Genomic DNA, 22,504 nt, shown 5'->3' on the forward strand with positions numbered 1-22,504 from the left:
CTCGGTGTTGGGACACTTGCTGTTTGTGTTATATATTAACGATTTGGATGTGAACGTGGGGGGCACGATTGGGAAATTTGCAGATGACACAAAGATTGGCCGAATAGTGGATAGGGCAGAGGATAGCCATAATCTCCAAAACAATATAGATGGTTTGGTGGAGTGGGCGGTAAAGTGGCAGATGGATTTTAACATAGAGAAGTGTGAGGTCATACATTTAAGGAGGTAAAACAGTTACAGGGATTACACAATAAATGGGAATATACTAAGAGGGGTAGATGAAGTGAGAGATCTTGGCGTACAAGTACACAGGTCCCTGAAGGCAGCAGTTCAAGTAGACAAGGTTGTAAAGAAAGCATATGGAATGCTCTCCTTCACTGGCAGAGGTAAAGAATATAAAAGTAAGAATATAATGTTGGAATTGTATAAAACACTGGTGAGGCCACAACTGGAGTATTGTGTGCAGTTCTGGTCACCACATTACAGGAAGGACGTAATAGCTCTGGAGAGAGTGCAGAGGAGGTTTACAAGAATGTTGCCAGGGTTAGAAAAGTGTAGCTATGAGGAGAGATCGGATAGGTTGGGGTTATTTTCCTTAGAACAAAGAAGGCTGAGAGGTGACTTGAATTAGGTGTACAAAATTATGAGGGGAATAGATAAGAGTGGACAGGATAAAATTGTTTCCCTTGATGGAGAATTCTAGAACCAGGGGACATAGATTCAAGATAAGTGGCAGAAGGTGTAGGGGGGACATGAGGAAGAACTTTTTTATGCAGAGGGTAGTGGGTGTCTGGAATTCGCTGCCCAAGTTGGTGGTAGAGGCAGAAACTTTAAACTCTTTTAAAAAGTACCTGGATCTGCACCTAAAGTGCTGTAAGCTGCAGGGCTATGGACTGGGTGCAGGAAGGTGGGATTAGGAAGGGCACCTCGGTGTCCTCGGGCTGGCATGGACAAGATGGGCCAAATGGCCTCCTTCTGTGCTGTAACTTTTCTATGGTTCTATGGTTTCTGAGCTGTCAAACAATGTTGGGCAATTGAAACAACTGATCATGTGTCTGAAATACAGAAAAGGCTCCCATCTTAAAAACCAGAAACAGGAGTAGCTGTCTGGCCCTTTGTGTCTGCTCTGTCATTCAACATCCTCATGACTGATCCTTCTACCTCAACTCCCCCTTCCCACCCTACCCCCGGCTCCCTTAGCTCTCCTCCTGTCTAAATATCTATCAACATCCGTCTTGAATATATTTACTGACTGAGCATCTCCGGCTTGCTGAGATAGACATTCACACCCTTTCTATGTAACCCGCCATTCCCCTCTCCTTCTGTCTAAATCCCTCCTCAACTTCAGCTTTTGACAGATTTGTTCAGTCAGCAAAGATCACGCAGTTGAAGTTTGTCAGGACTCTGCATGCCTTTGAGTACATGTTGCATATCTTCTGCCGATGCACTACTGCTCCTCCGTACCTTGCCTTTAAACGGCCACCAACACTGCTCAGCTTAATAAGAAACAGTCACACTGATGCTTGTTGGGAGAGGGGTTCACAATCTCGGCCCCTGAATCGAGCGCCGCACTCAGCTTGTGATGACCTCTCACCTCAGCACACGCTGCTGCTGGGGAGGTCCACGTTACTGGGAACTGGCAGCACAAACATTCCCCTTGGCACAAGGATTTAAGAAGCCTCAACAAACAAGCATTAGGTAGGTGCAGGGCTGCTGGTTCCAGTTAGAGTGAGCACGCTCTGGTTGTTGGTTAGTCTGGGACTGGTGGCCGATGAGAGGCTGTGGTCAGGATATGATAGAAACGGAACTTACGTAAGGTCCTGGTGGCCCTGGATCACCATCTTTTCCCGGTTTACCCTGTGAAATGATGTGAAGAATGACAATTAGGTATAAACTGCATGAGGTTCTGCACCAAAAATAAACAGGACGCCAATTCTCAGGGGGCAAATAATTTTCACAACATTGTCCAACACTTTACAAAGGTTTAGAAGCATTTTAACGAAAGGGAAGGTTTGTGGGTTGGGAGGAGGTTTGAGCACCTGTCGGAATTTCCAAATTCCTGAATCTGTGTCTGCGACACAAACTTGTCAATTACCCCCAGCGTTGCTCAGGGCTGTTTTTGTTATTCAACCTGGGAGAGCTCCCAGGGTACACAACGCTGTCAAAAAAAATACCCAACTGCTTCACCAATGTCAATTAGGGAAGGCAATCTGCCCTCCTTACCTGGGATGCCCTTTCTGGGACTCCAGGCCCACAGCAATGAGTTTGACTGCCCTCTGATATGGCCTGGCAAGACACTCAGTTGGTTCTCCAGGTAACTGGGGATGGACAATAAGTGCCAGCCGTGCCAGTGACACCCACATCCTGAGCTTGAAGTATTCCTCATACTCACGCGTTTACCCGGTTCTCCCAATTCTCCTTTGTCACCCTTCATCCCGATACTCGAATGTCCCTGTAGAAATGGGAGGATTAACTTGAAATCAGTAACATTTCTTAAATTGGACAAACAAGATTCACAATAAACACCCTGGCCTTTTGGAAGTTTCATTTTGCAAACCTCTTTTTTCAAGGAATGTTTTAAATATTGTGTTGTATTCAGTCTGTGTGCGTTACTGATTCACTAACTTCACATCCCATAACCAGAATCGTTGGCGTGTTGCAGCCTGTGCAGCAAATTTCATTTTTGCCCAGAAACTCAGTCTGGGCTGATTGTGTTGGTGAATACTAATTCAAAGTAAATAGTTGACTTGTTTTGAGACAAGACACTCGCTCTACAACCAAGGGCAGAACCTTCTGTTGGGCAAGCGGGGGGGGTAGGGCCCACTCACCGAAGCCTAAAATGACACGGGCTGACATCGGGCCTGCATCCCGACCTCACCGCGCATCTAGATTTTCAGTTCGGTGGGTGCGCAACCGAATCAAGGGCTATTAAGGCCATTAAAAAAGTAATTAAGATCAATAATGGGACCTGCCCGTCCAACCTTAAGGTTGGCGGACAGGCTGGGAGCCCTGAGGGGCTTCAGAAAAAACATCAAGCCTCATCCACGGGCGGGATGAGGTTTCATGAGGGTATTAAAATTTTTATAAAATGTTGAAATGAAAGGAATGGACATGTCCCAGCTCATGTGACAGTGACACATGAGGGGACATGTCAGTAATTTTTTTCCCCTTCTTTATTGAAATTTTCAAAGCTGAGCCGATCTCCCTGAGGCAGCGCTTTGCCTCACGGAGATCTGTGCGCTCATTCACGCGCATGCGCGAAACAGCGCATTCCCCGCTCAGGGAATCCACCCCCCCTCTGCCCGCACAGGGAGTGCACTGTGGTTCCTGGCGCACGTCACGCTGGGCGGGCTTTAATTGGCCCGCCCACGTAAAATGGTGGCGCGCCCCCGACCGGGAGCGCCGATCAGGAACCCACTCGTTCCCACAGTGGAGGGGAAGATGTGGGGGGGAAGATCCTGCCCCAATAATTTTCAAACACATTGCCTGTGACTGAATTAATCCACTTTAAGTACTGGAAAATTACAGAGCAAATTCCGTGATCCCAAACGGGGCAACCACCGTGACACATAAGCATGTTTACATGGAAATTTTGTATTAAGATGGTGTCTTCAATGCTAGGTGTTGTTGTTAAAAGTATAAACAAAGAAGAGAAGTCTGTTGTACACGTACACTAGAGTTTTAATAGGTTAGTCAGGCAGTCTGACCCTAATACTTACCGGACTGCCAGGGAAACCCTTCACTCCTGGTTCCCCTCGATCTCCTTTTTGACCCTGGAAAGAAATCAGTGAGAAGGAGGTTATTAGTATTTGTGCCTTATAAAATATATTTATTCAATATTTATATAGCATTTTTAACATGGTAAAATGTCCCAGTGTGCTTCACAGGAATGATTATCAAGCGAAATCTGACACTGAGTCACATAAAGAGATATTAGGACAGGCGACCAAAATCTTGGTCAAAAAAATAGGTTTTTAGGAGTATCTTGAAGGAGGAAAGTGAGTTAGAGAGGCGGAGAGGTTTAGAGACGGAATTCCAGAGCATAGGCCCCAGGCAGCTGAAGGCATGGCCGCCAATGGTGCAGTGATTAAAATTGGGGATGCTCAAGAGGCCAGAACTGGAGAAGTGCAGAGATCTCGGAGGTTTGTGGGGCTGGAGGGGATTACAGAGGTAAGGGTGGGGGGTGTGGGGGAACGAGGCCATGGAATAATTTGCAAACAAGGACGAGAATTTTAAATTTAAGGTATTGCTGGACTCAATGTAGGTCAGAGAGCACAGTGGGTGATGGGTGAACAGGACTCAGTGCAAATAATGATCTAGGCAGCAGAGCTTCTCTGTGGTGATCGTGCCCTCTCACTTGAAAGCCCAAGCTCATGATGTCAGTCCTCTGTGTACTACAAGATGGTTTCTCCTCACTTCTGAAATTATTGGTGAATTACAGTGTAATTCTTCTAAAAGAATAGAGTATTCAGAGCATCAACAGGAGAGAGTATAAACATTTCATTATTCAGGAATAGTGAGCAAGTGACAGTAGGAACTTAGGAAAGTTCAGATACTCAAACCATTCCCTTTCTCCCAACTAGAGAGGGAATAACAGGATCGAAAGGGCACTTATTTATATTGAGCAGTTTTCAATGCAAACGAGAATGTTGAGAGGTGATGTGATTGCTGTTAGGATTCTAAATAGATGAGATAATATCGCCCAGGACAAACTGTTTCCCCTTGTCCAGAACAGCAGAACCAGAGGGAACGACTTGTATTGGAAGGGATCGATTCCAAACTAATCTATGAAAACACTAGCCCAGATCTTTCTGGAGTGCTTACCCTGCTAGACTTATTCCCTCAAATTTCAGCTTGAACGTATTTTGTCCTGTAACTCACTGGGAGGGTGAGCTAATAACAGTGTGGGTGAGGGCAATGGGGCATCTGGGACCTCAGTGAATGATGGAACCAACAGTCAACCTCCTTAACCAATGAGATTTAAGGATTGAGAAAGAAACAGAGGGACGACGGAGAAGGAAACCAGGTGAATTAAAGACAAATCAGGTCCAGAAAGAGAAATAAAGTGAGGGAAAGAAAGGTTGGATTAAGAAAGGGAAAATAGGCACAAACGAAAAGAATAAATTTTAAAAATTAAATATGTTTTCAATGTCAAAGAACAATTGACAACCTGCTGGAATGAGATTCAACAGGTTAAATTGTTCTTTTTCTGGGTTCTGGGTCAGAGAGGTTGAATGAACATTGGATTAACAATTATCACATCAGCAGAAAGACATTTTAACTGTTAAATTCCAGCTCTAACTTTCTGTGGTAAGTTTAATAGATAATTAATGAGCAAATCCAGCAAGTTCTCAAAAATAACAGGGGCCTGAATTGCAGGCTCCCCTGCCGCTGGGCTTTTAGCTGTGGGCGGGGGTGGGGGGACCGTGAAATAGCACGGATGGGCTTCCCGCTGCCCGGACTTCCCAGCGATTTCACGCTGGGGTGGGTGAGACCTCGGACAGGCCGTCCCCTCCCGCCCACTCCCTTGCCCTAGATGAGGCTCTTAAGTGACTAATTATTGGCCACTTAACGGCCGTTTCTGGCCCAGCCTCAATTTTTAGGCCAGCAGGAGGATTTCTCGGGCGTGGGGGAAGTCCAAAAGAGAGCGGGTTTAGGCCTCAGGTGTAAAGCCAGGGGGAGTGGCGGTGCAGCCATCAGAAACCCCCCTTCTAACGTTGGAAGATTGAGGGTGAGATGCTGTTTATGTGAACTGCGGAGTGACGCAAATCAAGCAGAAAATTCTGGAGATTTACAACTGACTCTGTTCATCCCCTGAACTCACTGGATAATTTACACATTAATAACAGAGAGTGTTGTGAACACACTGTCACCGCTCGGGTAAATCCTGCCCTGATATTTCAGCAAGCAAGGGGTCTGTCTGTGGAACCAGCTCCCCCATCAGACACAAACAGCTCGAGCTGTAACTGAATCTTTTCATCTTTAATAAGTTCCCAGATGCTGCCGTGTTATTATAATGGTATTATATCTTGGGTTTATTTACTGTACAAGACACAAGGCACCAATCGCTTATAAGGGATTGAGTAAACACGTTGTGGGTTAATTTATTAAGACTAGGCACAAGCTTGTGGGCATCAGAGCTGTGCGTGTGTGCTCTGCTCAAAGCAAAAGTGAAGCTTAGACTGGGTCACATGACACATTTCCCTTCTAGTGATGTCACGCTGCTATCTCTTACATTACAATAGCTATGAGATAAACTCTGATGTGGATTTAATTATTGTGGAAAATGATCCAACAAAGCATCTTGTTTAAATGAACAAACCTTTGCTCCTATGAGGACTTTGGTTGTTGTTCCTTGAAACTCTCTATTACCAGGTGGGCCTGGGGGTCCTTGTACTCCTGGATCACCCTTTAAAAATACAGATAACACGTTTGTCACAACTGCTAATTCTGTCCACAAGCAGCCCGGCTCCCAACACAGAAGCTCAATTCAGGAGTTTGAGAAAATGTCCAAGGCTCTCCTTCTTTCTCCCTCCTCTCTCCTCCCTTACCCTTTAGAGCCCCACTTTCACCTCCCTCTGCCCCATCCCCTAACTCTCCCTTATCTTATCCCTCCTGGTTCCCTATCCCTCCCCTCTGACCTCCTCTCCCTCCCTCTCCCTCCCACCACCCCTCCCTCCCCTTCTCCCCCTCTCCTCCTCTCCCCTCCCTCCCCTTCTCTCCCCTCCCTCCACCTTTCCCTCCCACCTCCTCTCCACTCCCTCCCCTCCCCTCTCCCTATTCTCTTCCCTCTCCCATTTATCCCCTCTCCCCATCCCTCCCCACTCCCCTCCCTTCCCCCTCTCCCCTCCCACCCTCTCCCTTCCCCCACCTCTTCCCCTCCTCTCCCCTCCCTTCTTCCTCTCCTCTTCCCTCTCCTCCCCCTCCCTCTCTCTCGCCCCACTCCTTCCCCTCGTCTCCATCCTGGCTTTCCAAAGTGGCAAAAGTTAGTTACAGCTGGAAGTTGAACAGGAGGCACTGGCAGATTTTTAATAATATGTCGACTGATGTTGATTAATTTGTGTTTGATTGGATGAATCATCTCGTTTGTGAAGAGAATCTAAATATATTTGTGGGTATTCCTCACCTTCTGACCCTTTGGTCCATAAAACTGCACCCCCATATTCCCCTGTTCACAAAAGAAAGAGACAAATTAACCCAAGCTGGACAGCAACAAGCTTCAGGAATATCAATCATATTAATATCAGTATTATCAGTATCAGTAAAATCATTGATATCGACTTGAATAATCAATAATATCAGGGATATCGACCATCTCCAGTGAGTCTGTCTCTCAATCCACGTGGAGGGAATGCAGCTCCCAGCTTTGGCCGATTCACAAAACAAGCATCGAATAGAATAACATCAAGTTGACCCTCAGAATGAAGATGTTGGTTCATGAGGCCTGTGTTCTCAGCACCTTGCTGTGGGGCTGGGAAACATAACTTAAAGCTGTCAGGAAAAGCAGCTCAACAGCCTTCGTCTTTACTGTTTGCAGCATGTGCTGGGTGTCTCATGGAAGGACAGAGTCACGAACGCAGGAACTCTTCGAAGGCAAACCCCCCCGGTATGTTGGTGCTCAGCGGGCAGAGGTGGCTTTGCTGGCTCAGGCATGCCCATGGGATGGGAAATGTTCACGTACTGAAGGATGTTCCGCACGGTGAGCTGAGCGGAGCCAGAAAACCAGTACGCCCCCCCCCCCAGCCAAAGATCCGCTTCGAGCGTTCCTGTAAGAGTGACCAAAACATCGACTACCGGGCCTGGGAGACACTAGCGGCAACAAGGACAAATGGCAGCATTAGCGGTGGGCGTCACCGTGATGATCAGGCGCTACAGCGACTTGGTAACAGGTGCCAACACCAAAAACAACAACCCACAACCACGCCTGATACCACTTCAGGTGCGGCACTCACAGCAGAACCTGCCTCTCACTGATTGGTCTCTTCAGCCATCTGCAAAAAGTGCACCAACGGATTTGTTGCACTTCCATCACCTCACACAGAGAGAAAGATGCAGCTGCCGACAGTAATCTCACTAATATTAATGATATCAGTGTTATCGATAATATCAACCCTGCATCTGAATGCAATCATTTACCTTTGGTCCTGGAGGGCCAGGAATACCGGGCGGACCCTACAATAACAAATAAAACAGACTGTTAACAACAACTTGCATTTTTATAACGCCTTTAATGTAGTAAAACATCCCAAGGTGTTGCACAGCAGTGTTATCAAAGAAAACTTGACGAAGAAAACAAGCCATATAAGGAAATATTAGGAGCAAGTGACCAAAAGCTCAGTCAAACGTTTTATGGGACATCTTAAAGGAAGAGAGAGAGTTGGAGATATCGAGGGAGGGAATTCCTGGGCCCAGGCAGCTGAAGACAATAATGAAGTGAAGGAAATCATTCCCACCTCCTCTACCTCGTGGCTAGAGCGTAAGAGTTAATTTTCTGAGGCTTCAGCGCCAATGTAGAGCCTCACGTCCACCAGAGCCGGGCATCGGATCTATCTGACATGCTCCAAAGATCCACCGAGATTTCCTTGTGTACCCTCGTGCTCCAGGCCGATGGGACTCGCTACTTGCAGGCTCACCCAATTGGCCACTCCATAGGTAACCAAACAAACAGTTCACCATTTCAGGGTCTGGAATCGAAGATCTAGGTTATGAGATCTCTACTCTCTCTCTCTCTCTCCCTGTGTCGCCAGGTCCAACTCAGCCAGGCCTGATTTTAACCGAAAACCATTTTGTGTAGGAAATGAGAGTAAACAGACTTACTGGAGGGCCCGGATAGCCCAGTGGGCCAGTTGGTCCGATGGATCCAGGAATCCCTGGTGCACCCTGTGTTTAAGAGATGAAATGGTTTAGGACTGAGGGAGTAAGAGAAGACCATCAGACATTGGCTGGTAGAGGGGATGTTCCCAGAAAACCTCAGAGACCGAAACTCACCGCTTTTCCTGGTGGTCCCGGGAAGCCTGGCTCCCCCTTCAGTACTGAAACCCCAAAGACATCACCTGGATCGCCCTGTTTTAAAACAAAACCATCAGGGTATTAATTTACCGGCAGTGAGACATGAACATTTACATCTTTCTTCAACATAAGCCTGAAACATAAATCTGGAGGATGTCAGGGCCTCGGAGAGGGTGCAGAGGGGATTTACCGGACTGGGGCCAGGGGTGAGGAAGTTCAGTTCATGTGGAGAGACTGGAGAAGCTGGGATTGGTCTCCTTAAAGTAGAGTAGGTCAATGGTAGATTTAATAGAGGTGCTCAAAATCGGGAGGGGCTTTGATAGAGTAAATAAGGAGAAATTGTTTCCAGTGGCAGGAGGGTCAGTAACCAGAGGGAGACAGATTTAAGGTAATTGGCAAAAGAACCAGAGGGGGAGATGAGGAGAATGTTTTTGACACAGCGAGTTGTTGTGAACTGGAAGGCGCTGCCTGAAAGGGCGGTGAAAGCAGATTCAATATCAAGGAAATTGGATAAATACTTCAAGTGGACAAAATTTTCAGGGCTATAGGAAAAGAGCAGGGGGAGTGGGACTAATTGGATAGGTCTTTCAAAGAGTCAGCACAGTATGAAGGGATGAATGGCCTCCTTCAATACTGGAAGATTCTACAACTTGCCCTCGATTATGTAAATCACAGGGTTATATTGGTTATATTGGTTGGACAGGAATCACACCCTCTGTTACACACAATTGGGCTGGGCTTATGAGGAGTTGGGCCGACTCTGGAGGTCTCAGGCGGGAACCAGAAGCAAAAGTCCCGACCCCATTTCAGGCAGATCCCATTTTTGGTGGCGGGGGAAGGAAAGGGGAGTGAATCACATGGCGGGAAACCCAAATTCAGCAGGGCCATTGGAAATTAGTGCTGAGTTCAAACAAAGCCCATTTTGGCTGTTCCAAGGGTCTTAGTCCACAGTCTGGGAGTCAGAAGTTTGAGGAAGAGGCATTAGTGTTTGTTGAGGTTGGATAAGGTCTGGTTAAGTATCATTATCTAAAATTATTTAAATTCCAAGTCCTTTAAAAATGTAAAAAATGAGGCTGCAACTATCAGTTAGGGTGAAAAAAAAAACACCTACTGCTGGTGCATTTATTGATAGGCCAACTGGTGTAACTTAGAAAAAAACTATTACCAACTGTTCCTGCAGTTCCAAAGACCTCACTGTTGACATTTCCCAAGGGTTGTTATTACAGCTGAGCCCATTATGAATGCTTAGCAGAGTTTCAAAAGCTCAAAAGCCACATATCTCAGTCGGGGGCAAGGGCTGAGTTCACATTTTGATTGACAGTTTTAAGAGCTATGATGCGGTTACTGAATATAAATTTGTTTTTTTATATTGACTACTTGAGGGGATTTGAAATCTTTGAATGGATGAGAGTTTTTTTTTGTATCAAGTATGTATGAGTGAGTGCTATATAAGACTTTTAGAAGTTTAGTTTTTTTTTTCATCTCCACATGGCTCCTGAGGTCTGCCCATATTAGATACTGGGTGAGTGGCTATAGTGGTGGCATGGGGGTATGAGGGGGCATGGGGGCGGTGGGTGGAAGGGTGAGGGCTATAGGGCCTAATAGCCTTTTATAATACTGAGCTGAAGTCTCAAAGAACCTGCAGATCCTTCCAATGTGCTAATGATGGGCAGTAAGATTGGGAGTATAGTATCCTGCTCATCCGCACTTGGTGTGGAGCTGTGCCTCTCACACTAAAGCCTCTGGCTTAAGGCAAGTGACCTGTTCCAGGAAACAAATTAAAATGTGTGCTTTGTCTGCCTCATGCATCCAAGTCCAAGAGATCCAGGGATTAAAGGAAGAAAACCAACAAAGATAGCGCCGGAGTTCATTTCTAGAAGTGATAGGATTGAAAAGCAGAGGAGTTATGTTAAACTTGTATGGAGCCCTGGAGAGACCACATTGGGAGAACTGTGAACAGTCCTGGTCTCCATGTTATAAAAAAGGATTTAAAGGCACCGGACAAGATGCAAAAGAGAACTGAGAGGTTATAACTGTCAGGAAAGATTGAACAGGCTGGGGCTCTTTTTCTGGAAGAGAGAAGGCTGAGGGGTGACCTGATAGAGGTTTTTAAAATTATGAAGGGTAAAATTTTGGTAGGTTGTGTGCAGAGAGGATATTTCAACTTGTGGGGGAGACCATAACTAGGAGCCATCAATATAAGACGGCCGTGAATCCAGGTCAGAGGGTGGTGTGAATGTGGAACTCACTGTCACAGGGAGTAGTTGAGGTGAATAGTACAGATAAATTCAAGGGGAAAATACATAAACACATGAAGGAGAAAGGAATAGAAGGATATTGTGATAGGCTGAGATGTAGGAGGGTGGGAGGAGGCTCGTGTGGAGCATAAACACCAGTATGGAGTAGTTGGGCTGAATGGCCTGATTCTGTGCTGTACGCTATGTAATTCTATAATTCTATGCAACGTGACCGCTGAGAGCAAATGTAACACAGCATGTAAGAGCGACCATCAGATGTGAAGGATTGACAACCACACATATTTATCAAATAATAGGAAGCAATTGATGTCAAGACTGAGGGCGACAGACTTTTGCTGGGTAAGAATATCGAGGAATATGGAGCAAGGATAGGTAGAGGTTTCGATCAGCCATGATCTGACTGAATGGTGGAGCAGGATTGAAGGGCAGAAAGGCCTCATCCTGTCCTTCCTGATTCTGCGATGATGAGTGCCCAGTGGGGAGTCTGCACTCGATGGGAATATGGAGGCGGGAAATCAGGGATACAATGGGAACTTGGATTATTCCTGACCAGCTCTTCATACTTGAATTTTTGCACAAAAATTGAAAAATAGGTTTGCTTTTTACCTTCATCCCTGGAATGCCTGATTGTCCCTGAAAAACAACATTACAGCAAAGTGAAAATCATATCGAGATGCTCCCCAGTCACAGCCCTCCCCAGTCACAGCCCACTCCAGTCACACCCCTCCCCAGTCACACCCCCTCCCCAGTCACAGCCCACTCCAGTCACACCCCTCCCCAGTCACACCCCCTCCCCAGTCACAGCCCTCCCCAGTCACACCCCTCCCCAGTCACACCCCTCCACAGTCACACCCCTCCCCAGCCACAGCCCTCCACAGTCACAGCCCACTCCAGTCACACCCCTCCCCAGTCACACCCCTCCCCAGTCACACCCCTCCATAAATCTGAAATGACAAAGTCAAGTTGTATTGACAGGTACTTACAGGAGATCCTTGGAGACCTGGTAATCCAGGGGGTCCCAATGGACCTATTTCACCCTAAATCAAGACAGAAGGGTTTTAGGCTTTACATCCCATGTTCATGAATCTCTGTGCTGCCTAACAAGCACCAACCAATCAGAAACTGGCCCAGCTTAATCAGCACGTTATAGTATTTCAAGTGTTTAAAATAAACAGGAGAGTGGGATTAGACTGGGTGGGATATTAAAGGGTGCGGGGAGTGAGGTGGGGAGAGTGGGATTAGACTGGATGGGATATTAAAGGGTGTGGGGAGTGAGGGGGAGAGTGGGATTAGACTGGGTGGGATATTAAAGGGTGCGGGGAGTGAGGGGGGGAGAATGGGATTAGACTGGATGGGATATTAAAGGGTGCGGGGAGTGAGGGGGAGAGTGGGATTAGGCTGGGTGGGATATTAAAGGGTGTGGGCAGTGAGGGGAAGGGTGGGATTAGACTGGGCGGGATATTAAATAGTGCGGGAGTGAGGGGGATAGTGGGATTAAACTGTGTGGGATATTAAAGGATGCATCCTGGAATTCCCTTCCTAACAGCACTGTGGGTGTACCTACACCACACGAACTGCAGCGGTTCAAGAAGGCAGCTCAGCACCGCCTTCTCAAGGGCAACTAGGGATGGGCAATAAATGTTGGCCCAGCCAGCGAAGCCCACATCCCATGAAAGAGTAAATGAAAATGGTGTGGGGAGTGATTCGAAGGATGGAGAAGCAGATTTGCCTCAGTCAGATGGGCTGAATGGCCTGGTTCTGTGTTGGACCATTCTATAAAGTTGCATCAAACGCCGGTTAAACCAATCCCGGTATCGAGACTCACCTTTGTACCGTTGCAGCCTGGGATTCCTGCTGCTCCTGGTGGTCCATCCTGTCCTGGTAAACCCTGGGAGTGAGGAGATTTGTCAGAGTTACAGTTTGGAACAGTGCAGTGTTTTAAATGTGAATAATGCCGGGTATTGTACTTACAGGTAATCCTGGGGTCCCTGGGAATCCTGGTGAACCTGCGGGACCCTGTGTTGTTAAGAGTATATAATAAAACAGCTGATGAATAAAGTGCTTCAGGAACTGAGAAAAATCTCCACTATTTTCATGTTATAATCTAATTTGATCCTATAGTTGCCGTCCACTCTTTTATTGTCCCAGCCAGGTTGGATATCATCCCAACGTTTTGCGGTAACTTTACTGTAAGATTGTCGTGCACTCTGGAGGGAGCTGTTATAATTTATGGTCCACTAAGGGTGCCAAGGTCTTGGAGAGGGTGCGGAGGGGATTTACGGGACTGGGAACTGGGATGAGGGTCTTCAGTTTTATGGAGAAACTGGGTTTGTTCTCCTTAGAGCAGAGAAGGTTAAGAGGAGATTTAATGGAGGTGTTCAAAACCATGAGGGGTTTTGAAAGAGTAAATAAGGAGAAACAGTTTCCAGTGTCATGTGTGTCGGTATCCAGAGGGACACAGATTTAAGGAAACTGGGAAAAGGAACCAGAGGCAACATGAGGGAACTTTTCTTATTACAGTGAGTTGTTGTGATCTGGAATGCGCTGCCTGAAAGGGCGGAGGAAGCAGATTCAGTAATAACTTTCAAAATATTTGAAAAGGAAAAAAACTCAGGGCCCTCAGAGAAGAACAGGGGAGAGGGACTAATTGGATAGCTCTTTCAAAGGGCCAGCACAGGCATGATGGACCGAATGGGTTCCTTTGGTTCTGTATCAACCAATGATTCTATGACTTGGTGTCTACCAAAGTCACAGCGGGAGATTGTGAAGGAACCTTGGAAATTCTCTCCCTGTTATTTGCAGTAACTGCTCGGTATCTGCAGGGAGAGGAGGTGTTGCAGGTGACCAGCACACTGTTAGAGTTTCAGCTGTACTGGAAAAGCACCATGCTGAGACTAGTAAGCCTGTAGTTAAGATCCATCAATGTGACCAGCAGACTCTGGTGTGAGGCCTATTCCCTGCTTTCAGAAATCAGCCAAGAATCAGCTCCAATCTTCCTGAATCCTGCAACCCCCACCCAGTCCCATTCCCATGTATTCCGAGCATGCCCGGGGGTAGGGGGGGACATTAAAATCCAAATCCACATCCTGCCATAGGTATGGTGAGCTGGATAGGCACAGAATAGCAGACTGGCGTGTGCATGTGTATGTCTGACTGTGTGTCCATTGGCCGCGCGCCCTACCCGAATGAGCATAAGATGATGCGCGGTGACGTCGGGCGAGCGTCCTGACCATCATCGCGCCCTCACGCGATATTTTGGTCGGCGGGCGTGTGCGTGGGAGTTGGCAACGCGCCCGCTGACAATTAACAGGCCCATTAAGGCCATTAACGACCTAACTGAATACTCAGTTCTGCCGAAGGGTCGTGAGGACTCGAAACGTTAACTGATTTCTTCTCCACCGATGCTGCCAGACCTGCTGAGTTTTTCCAGGTAATTCTGTTTTTGTAACTGAATTAAATTTTTCGCTGCCTGTCCAACCTCACGGTTGACGGGCGAAAAGGCCAAGTGGCCTTTGCATTTTTTGTGAAATCTCATCCACGGGCGAGATGAGATTTAGATCCGTGTCATTGAAAAAAAATTAAACATTTTCATACTAATTTCTAACATGTCCCTGCTCGTGTGACAGAGTCACAGAATCACATGAGGGGACATGTCTTTTAACATCTTAAAATGCTTTATCTTTAATTTTTTATATCTTCATCTCCCTGGGGCAGCTCTGAGCCTCAGGGAACGTTTCCAGTGTGCACCTGTGCGCATGCACAAAGTTCCCCGCTTGCCCTCCTCCTCACCGCCCCCCCCCCTCCCCCCACCCCAAACACTGGCAGCACCAAGCGCTGCAGCACGCGTTTCACACTCGGGTGGGCCATCGTTGGCCCATCAGTGTGAAATCACCATCGCTGACCAACCGCGGGCAGCGGGCAGCGGTCAGCTTCCCGACCACTCCCACCCACCCCCACTGAGCCCGCCCGCCGGGGCCAAATCCTGGCCTATGTGTTTGTGTGTATGTTTGAGATTGCACATGAAGAGTATATGTTTGTATGTGTTGGAGTGTGTGTACATCTGTGTGTGTGTGTGTACATACATGTTTTGCGTACCCGCTTTTGTGGATGTGTGTTTGTGCATATGTGAGCTTTTTGTATCCTTTGTTCCTTTACAAACAATGTTACTGATGATGACTCATTGTCTGCAACCAAAGCCTTTTCCCTGTTCTCTCTATAGATACTACCCTGCGTTTCCTGTTTTTTTTTCTATTTTTATTTCAGATTTCCAGCATCTGCAATTGACATTTTTCATCATCAACATCCCTAGATAGTTCCATCATTTCCTATTCCCGAAGGTTTTACAAACAGGCCATCTGATATGGGCTTTAAGGGCTGAAGACTGAAACCATTAATAAGGCTCGATACGGATCGTCAACAATACATACGCGGATTCCTTTTTTTCCCGTTAATCCCGGTTCACCGATGTCACCCTGAAATAAAAAGGAGGCATTTTGTTATAAAATGCAGCCTAACAGTGTTTGGAAACAAAACCCTGGATAATCCGACTGCAATTACCTTTGGTCCCGCAGGGCCAACAGGACCTTCAACTCCCGGGAATCCTGGCATTCCTATGGGTCCTGCAAAACCAGGTAAACCTATCGCACCCTGAAAATCAATAAACACATTCATACCTTAATTAATAATCACCATTGAAGGGTTTAAAGAGAAGCAACAAATGACAAAAATCTGAGAGTAAATTTTACTAATTTGTACTCTGTGGCCAGTGTTTCACTATCATTACATCCTCTGCCCAGTAGAGGTACTGAAGTGTAACGTGACAAGTTTACATAGCCAGCCTCCATCATAAATGTTGACTTAGGAATTTATACTGGTGTTATGTAAAAATAAGAAATTAATCAATTGCTTAACAGTGTGGGCTGAATTATTTCAGATCCAATTATCCTCAGTCCACTCACCAAGCATTGATTACTGACTCCCAAGAAATCAACTGGATTGTAAAGCATAATAAAAATGACATGAGAATCACAGCAATCCTAAGAATTACATTTATTGCATAATCAGAATAAAAAGAAAATAACCCACAGTAATACCTGGAGGTCTTGTGGCGTAGTGGGTAGTGTCCCTGCTTCTGAACCTGAAGCTCTGGGTTCATAGACCCACTCCAGAGCTTGATGGCCAAGGATAGCGCGTTCACAGTGTGACTAAATCACTGTAAATCATTCCAACACATGCCAGTGATGGGTGGTAAGAGCGGGAGAGATTCCTGGTTAGCCATGCGATGGAGAGAATTTGGGAGCCTCTATCACCACTATCCATAGCTCTGGACTACAACATGTGATCCAGCACAGTTAAAACTTGGACCAGTGAGACAATGTGGATTTGACAGGGAGGCAGGGACCATTTTAGGAAACGGTATGTAAAAATGGAACTGGAAGAATTCAGGGAACAAGATATACCTTCTGTTCAGTAAATTGATGAAAGAACATGTTAAGTAGTAACATTGGAGGGTGCAACAAATCTTTCAGACTGGTAAAGATTCAGGCTGATAGAGGCAACCATACCTTTCAGACCTCCAGCAATACACTTGATTGCAATAGAGCCACATTGTGTCATCGCTAATGCCACAAGTACCATTGTGAAAAATAATTGTTAGTAAAGAATTCTAATGTTCTATCGGGTTTCCATTAAAAGATGAACTGTTCAAGGGACACCTGCAAATCACATACTGTGTCTCTTTCCCATTAAAGGGAAATTCTTCAAAATAATTTGCATAAGAGCATCAATAATCCTCTCTCTATTTGAGAAAACACTTCATCCCATCAGATCATGTTTAACTGGCACAGTCATGTGTTTTGCTATTGCACTGTGTGTTTCTTCATTGTGCTATGTAATCCAATTGGGAACGTTCTGACAAGCACTTACGCACATACGAATTAGGAGCAGGAGTAGGCCATTCGGCCCTTCAAACCTGCTCTGCTATTCAATAAGATCATGGCTGATCTGATTGTAATCTCAACCTCACATTCCTGCCGACCCTCTGATAACCTATCACCCCTTTGTTAATCAAGAATCTATTTGGCTCTGCCTTAAATTTATTCAAAGACTCTGCTTCCAATCTTCACCTTTTGAAGAAGATCTGAGAGAAAAATTTTTATCCTCATCTCTGTGTTAATGAGCGACCCCTTATTTTTAAACCATGACCCCTAGTTCTAGATTCTCCCACATGAGGAAACATCTCCACACCCACCCTGTCAAGTCCCTTCAGGATCTTAAAGATTCCGATTAAGTCACCTCTTACTCTTCTAAATTCCAGTGGATACAAACCTGTCCGACCTTTCCTCATAAGACAACCCACCCATTCCAGATATTAGTCTGGTAAATCTTGTCTGAACTGCTTCTAACCCATTTACATCTTTCCTTAAATAAGGAGACCAGTACTATATACAGTACTCCAGATGTGGTCTCACTAGTGCTCTGTACAACTGAAATATAACATCCCTACTTTTGTAATCGATTCCTCTCACAATAAATGATAACATTCTATTAACTTTCCTAATTACCTGCTGTACCTGCATACTAACCTTTTGTGATTCATGCACTAGGACACCCAGATCCCTCTGTGTCTCAGGGCTCTACAATCACTCACCATTTAGATAATACGCTTCTTTCTTATTCTTCCTGCCAAAATAGACAATTTCACATTTGCCCACATTCTACTCCATTTGCCAGATCTTTGCCCACTCACTTAACCTATTTATGTCACTTTGTAGCCTCCTTAGGTCCTCTTCACAATTTACTTTCCTACCTATCTTTGTGTGATCAGCAAACTTAGCAACTGCACCATCTGTCCCTTCATCCAAGTCATTTATATAAATTGTAAAGAGTTGAGGCCCCAGCACTGATCCCTGTGGGACTCCACTCGTCACATCCTGCCAAACAGAAAAAGACCCATTGATGCCAACTCTCTGCTTCCTGTTAGCTAGCCAATCTTCTATCCATGCTAATATGTTACCCCCTACACCGTGAGCTTTTATTTTCCGCAATAACCTTTGATGTGGCACCTTATCAAATACCTTCTGGAAATCTAAGTACAGTACATCCACCGGTTCCCCTTTATCCACAGCACATGGGATTCCTTCAAAGAACTCCAATAAATTGATTAAACATGATTTCCCTTTCACAAAACCATATTGACATTGTTATAAAGTCAGTATTACTTTAAAGGTGAACATGTGTCCAATCCCTCTCGTATATGGAGTGTTCAGCGTTTGCAGGTTCTGTACTGGAAAGGGGAAAGCTCACAGTGGGTTGACACTGCTGACAGTGCAGGGTTACAGCACCAAGGCAGTGTCACTGGTGTAAGTCTGTTGGCCAGTCTGACATTAACTCCAGCCCTGAGTCCCGCCAGTTTGTTTGCAGAGAAATGCTGTAAATGCCCAGCGGATGTCAGACAATCTGATTTTGCAACGAGGAAACATTTCCAGATGTTTGGAGTGGGCCAAGTGAACAAAGCTGATGGCTGCAGGTTAAGAGGGGTCACATCCTCCACTTTTGCATTTTTAATCACAAAACCAAATTGTGTCGCCTCATGTTTACAGCAAATAAAACAATCTGGAAAGGCAGCATTTCACTTCTCACGACCTCCTGTGACCATCTCGTGTTAGAAGGTGAATGTTTCATTGAGAAGGTAGTCTTAGACTACACATACAGTGTTGCAGCCAAACTCCTGCTCTTTATTTGAACGTGTTCCATTCACTCAGTCAAGGTTTAAAGACTCCGGTAACCATGTGGCTGCTGGCGAGGGATCTCACTGTGTCGGGCTCAGCATCTTCCTGAGCACAGCTTAATCTGTTACATCACACAAACTCGCCAGCCGTAGGAAATTAAACCTCCTCCTCTGGAGATTCCGGGAATCGGGAATGACATTTTTAAAAACCAAGGCAGTTGGGGGTCGAAATGGAAATGGGGGAGTTGGGGCATTGGGATGGGGCAGTAGAGGGTGGGGCTGAGGTACTGGGGCAGAGGGTGCAGCAGTGAGTGTAGGCGGCTGTGGGACAGGGGAAAGTGGGGGGGGTGAGGCCAGCGCTTGGGGAAGGGAGGGTGTGCAGTGGGTTGTGGAATGAGTCTGGAGGAAATCACAGAATTTGGATCTCAGAGGATTCCACTCCTATCAGAACCTCCACTTTTTTTGTGGGACAATAGCTAACCACTGATTGGACAGTTTAGTGGAAACCGGGCATTTAATCTCTCATCAGACAGTCAGCGTGGAGATATTTATCACTGACTCATGGTGGGTGTAATTCAACAGAAAGAACAATCAGACTCAAGCAGGAGTGCAACAGGCAGAGGTGCAACAGGGGGAGAGAGTGACAGGCAGAGAGTGAGACAGGCAGAGTACATAACAGACAGGATTGCGACAGGCACGGTGTGTGACAGGTGGAGTGTATGACAGGCAGAGTGTGTGATAGACGGGAGAGTGATAGGTGGGAGTGTGACGGGCAGAAGTGTGACAGGGACATGTCTGACAGGCTGGTGTGTGACAGGCGGAGTGTGACGGGCAGGAGTGTGACAGGTGGGTGATGAGCGGAGTGTGACAGGTGGGTATATTACTGGCAGGAGTGTTACAAGTGGGAGTGTGACAGGTGGGTGTGTGAAGGGTATGAAAGGAGGGAGTGTGAGACCAGAGTTTGATGGGTGGGTGTGTGATGGTCAGGAGTGTAATGGTTGGGAGTGTGATGGGTGGGAGTGTGGCGGGCGGAGTGTGTGACGGGCGGGTGTGTGACGGGCGGGTGTGTGATGGGCGGGTGTGTGATGGGCGGGCTTGTGACGGGCGGGAGTGTGACGGGCGGGAGTTGGTGACGGGTGGAGTGTATGATGGGCAGAGTGTGACGGGAAGAGAGTATGACGGGAAGATGTGTGTCGAGCGGGTGTGTGTCGGGCGGGTGTGTGTCGGGCGGGTGTGTGACGGGCGGGTGTGTGTCGAGCGGGTGTGTGTTGGGCGGGTGTGTGTCGGGCGGGTGTGTGACGGGCGGGTGTGTGTCGAGCGGGTGTGTGTCGGGCGGGTGTGTGACGGGCGGGAGTGTGACGGGCGGCTGTGTGTCGGGCGGGAGTGTGACGGGCGGGTGTGTGTCGGGCGGGTGTGTGTCGGGCGGGTGTGTGTCGGGCGGGAGTGTGTCGGGCGGGCGTGTGTCGGGCGGGCGTGTGTCGGGCGGGCGTGTGTCGGGCGGGAGTGTGTCGGGCGGGCGTGTGTCGGGTGGGCGTGTGTCGGGCGGGCGTGTGTCGGGCGGGCGTGTGTCGGGCGGGCGTGTGTCGGGCGGGTGTGTGTCGGGCGGGTGTGTGTCGGGAGGGTGTGTGTCGGGCGGGTGTGTGTCGGGCGGGTGTGTGACGGGCGGGTGTGTGTCAGGCGGGTGTGTGTCGGGAGGGTGTGTGATCGACTCTGATTCTCTATTGCCTAATTTGTGGTTTGATTTTGCCTCCCATTGACAGACGTGGACAGGGTGGTTAGTTTGGAACTGAGCTTGTATCTGTTCAGGTTGCTGCTGTCTGTAACGCTCAGTGACTCTCCAGCTGTGGGTGGAAATGTTAGTTGCTGCCCTGTCCTCCCCGTCCACTCTCTACTCACTCTCTCCACCGGAGTCTGTGCTCTGAGACTGGAGACGGGTTAAGGAGGAGCATGGACAACACTGGAAATTTACCCTGCCAATCTCAAAAACGCCCTGAGTGTGGGACCTCTGGGTACAGGGGATTGGTGAATTTACCCCACACCACAGATACCATCACCGTGAGCTTCATCTCCATCTTTGGGAGAGCTGGATCCTGTGTGAGCAGCCAAAAGACCTGTTCCCAAGGACGACTCTGAAGGTGAAAGTCTAGTCCAATGTCAAAGTCACTGGATATATTGAAGAGGATGTTCTCCTGTTGAAAGGACTGTAAAGCTCACTCATGCTGGATTAAATGTTGCACCTACCTTTTCTCCTTTCACACCACTGCAGTTACACTTGGAGCTGGAGGTACATCCATGACATGCCTGTGGGAGGAGGCAAATGGACAACATTAGGACTCATACATTTCTGTGGTAGTTTGCTTTTCCACCTTATGACTTTCCTTTCCCACTCTCAGGAAGACATTGATGGAGTCATGTTTCCATGGGCCTCACCAATGTGGCCACTATCTCATCATTATCCTTGAAAGTCAACGGGATATTTGACTGCAGAGTGCATCACAGTTCCGAATCCAGCGCGATCAGCCTGTTGGCAAAGAGTTGTCAAACAGCAAGAACTTCTTTCTCCACTCACCTATCGATATACTGCCTAACAATGATTTTACTCTGTTAATAAGCTTGCTGTTATGGGCCTGGAGTCACATAGAGGGCAGAGCAGGTAAGGATGGCTGGCTTGGTGTGACTGAAGACAATGAGGGGAGCTGACAGGATTTAAACATCGTTCTTTGACGAGGTGTAAACTGTCCTTGAAATGCCCAGGATAGTTGGTGATTTTAATCGGATTTATGATACATCTTTGATGTTTGTAATAAAGGGAGATGTTGCTGCTCCTTCTTTGTTAAAGGTGGTTTCTAAAATAAACAGGGACTATGTCAGCTTCTTAATTTCCAGGTTTTATAAAAAGATCATGATTTAAATTCTCAAACTGCCGTGTGTGGATCCCACGTTCTCGGGTGCATTAATATCACACTATAGTATCATAACGAACACAAGACCATCCCTATCCCTTTTAACTAACCATCTGCTGTTTGAAGAGCAGAACACATAATGATTCTCCCAGAGGAATATTACTTGAAACTGTCTCCTTCTCACGCTCTCTCTCTGTCAGCTCAATCACAAAGGAATACAACCAAATATTTCAAAACCACAAATCATTTCCAAAACTTTCTGTTAATATCTCTACTTTTCTCATTTTGGCAAATACATGGGAGAGGCATAACACGGGGATACGTCATATCAACAATTTCCAGTTCCCTGGCCCCAACCGCCTCCTCTTCACCATGGACGTCCAATCCCTCTACACCTCCAACCCCCACCGGGATGGTCTGAGGGCTCTCCACTTCTTCCTTGAACAGAGGCCCAAACAATCCCCATCCTCCACCTCTCTCCTCTGTCTGGCTGAACTTGTTCTCACACTGAACAATTTCTCCTTTAACTCCTCTCACTTCCTCCAAATAAAAGGTGTGGCTATGGGTACCCGCATGGGCCCCAGCTATGCCTGTCTCTTTGTGGG

At 46.9% G+C, this 22,504-nt stretch overlaps 1 protein-coding gene across 1 annotated transcript in view; it reads right to left on the reverse strand.

The window, feature by feature from the left end:
* Positions 1-21,292, reverse strand: part of LOC144683062 (uncharacterized) — a 101,927-nt gene extending 80,635 nt beyond the window's left edge. Inside the window, exons 1-15 of the mRNA XM_078546076.1 lie at positions 21,238-21,292; positions 15,825-15,914; positions 15,695-15,739; positions 13,239-13,283; positions 13,093-13,155; positions 12,251-12,304; positions 11,874-11,900; positions 8,989-9,063; positions 8,818-8,880; positions 8,137-8,172; positions 7,127-7,168; positions 6,323-6,409; positions 3,720-3,773; positions 2,393-2,452; positions 1,813-1,857 (exon numbers count right to left, since the gene is read on the reverse strand). Of these exons, the coding sequence (XP_078402202.1) occupies positions 1,813-1,857; positions 2,393-2,452; positions 3,720-3,773; positions 6,323-6,409; positions 7,127-7,168; positions 8,137-8,172; positions 8,818-8,880; positions 8,989-9,063; positions 11,874-11,900; positions 12,251-12,304; positions 13,093-13,155; positions 13,239-13,283; positions 15,695-15,739; positions 15,825-15,875 (747 nt within the window). The 5' untranslated portion in view covers positions 15,876-15,914; positions 21,238-21,292. The remainder of the gene's footprint in view (positions 1-1,812; positions 1,858-2,392; positions 2,453-3,719; positions 3,774-6,322; positions 6,410-7,126; positions 7,169-8,136; positions 8,173-8,817; positions 8,881-8,988; positions 9,064-11,873; positions 11,901-12,250; positions 12,305-13,092; positions 13,156-13,238; positions 13,284-15,694; positions 15,740-15,824; positions 15,915-21,237) is intronic.
* Positions 21,293-22,504: the final 1,212 nt, after the last annotated feature.

The sequence above is a fragment of the Cetorhinus maximus genome, chromosome 7, assembly GCF_964194155.1.
Source record: "Cetorhinus maximus chromosome 7, sCetMax3.hap1.1, whole genome shotgun sequence".
Taxonomy (NCBI): Eukaryota; Metazoa; Chordata; class Chondrichthyes; order Lamniformes; family Cetorhinidae; genus Cetorhinus; species Cetorhinus maximus.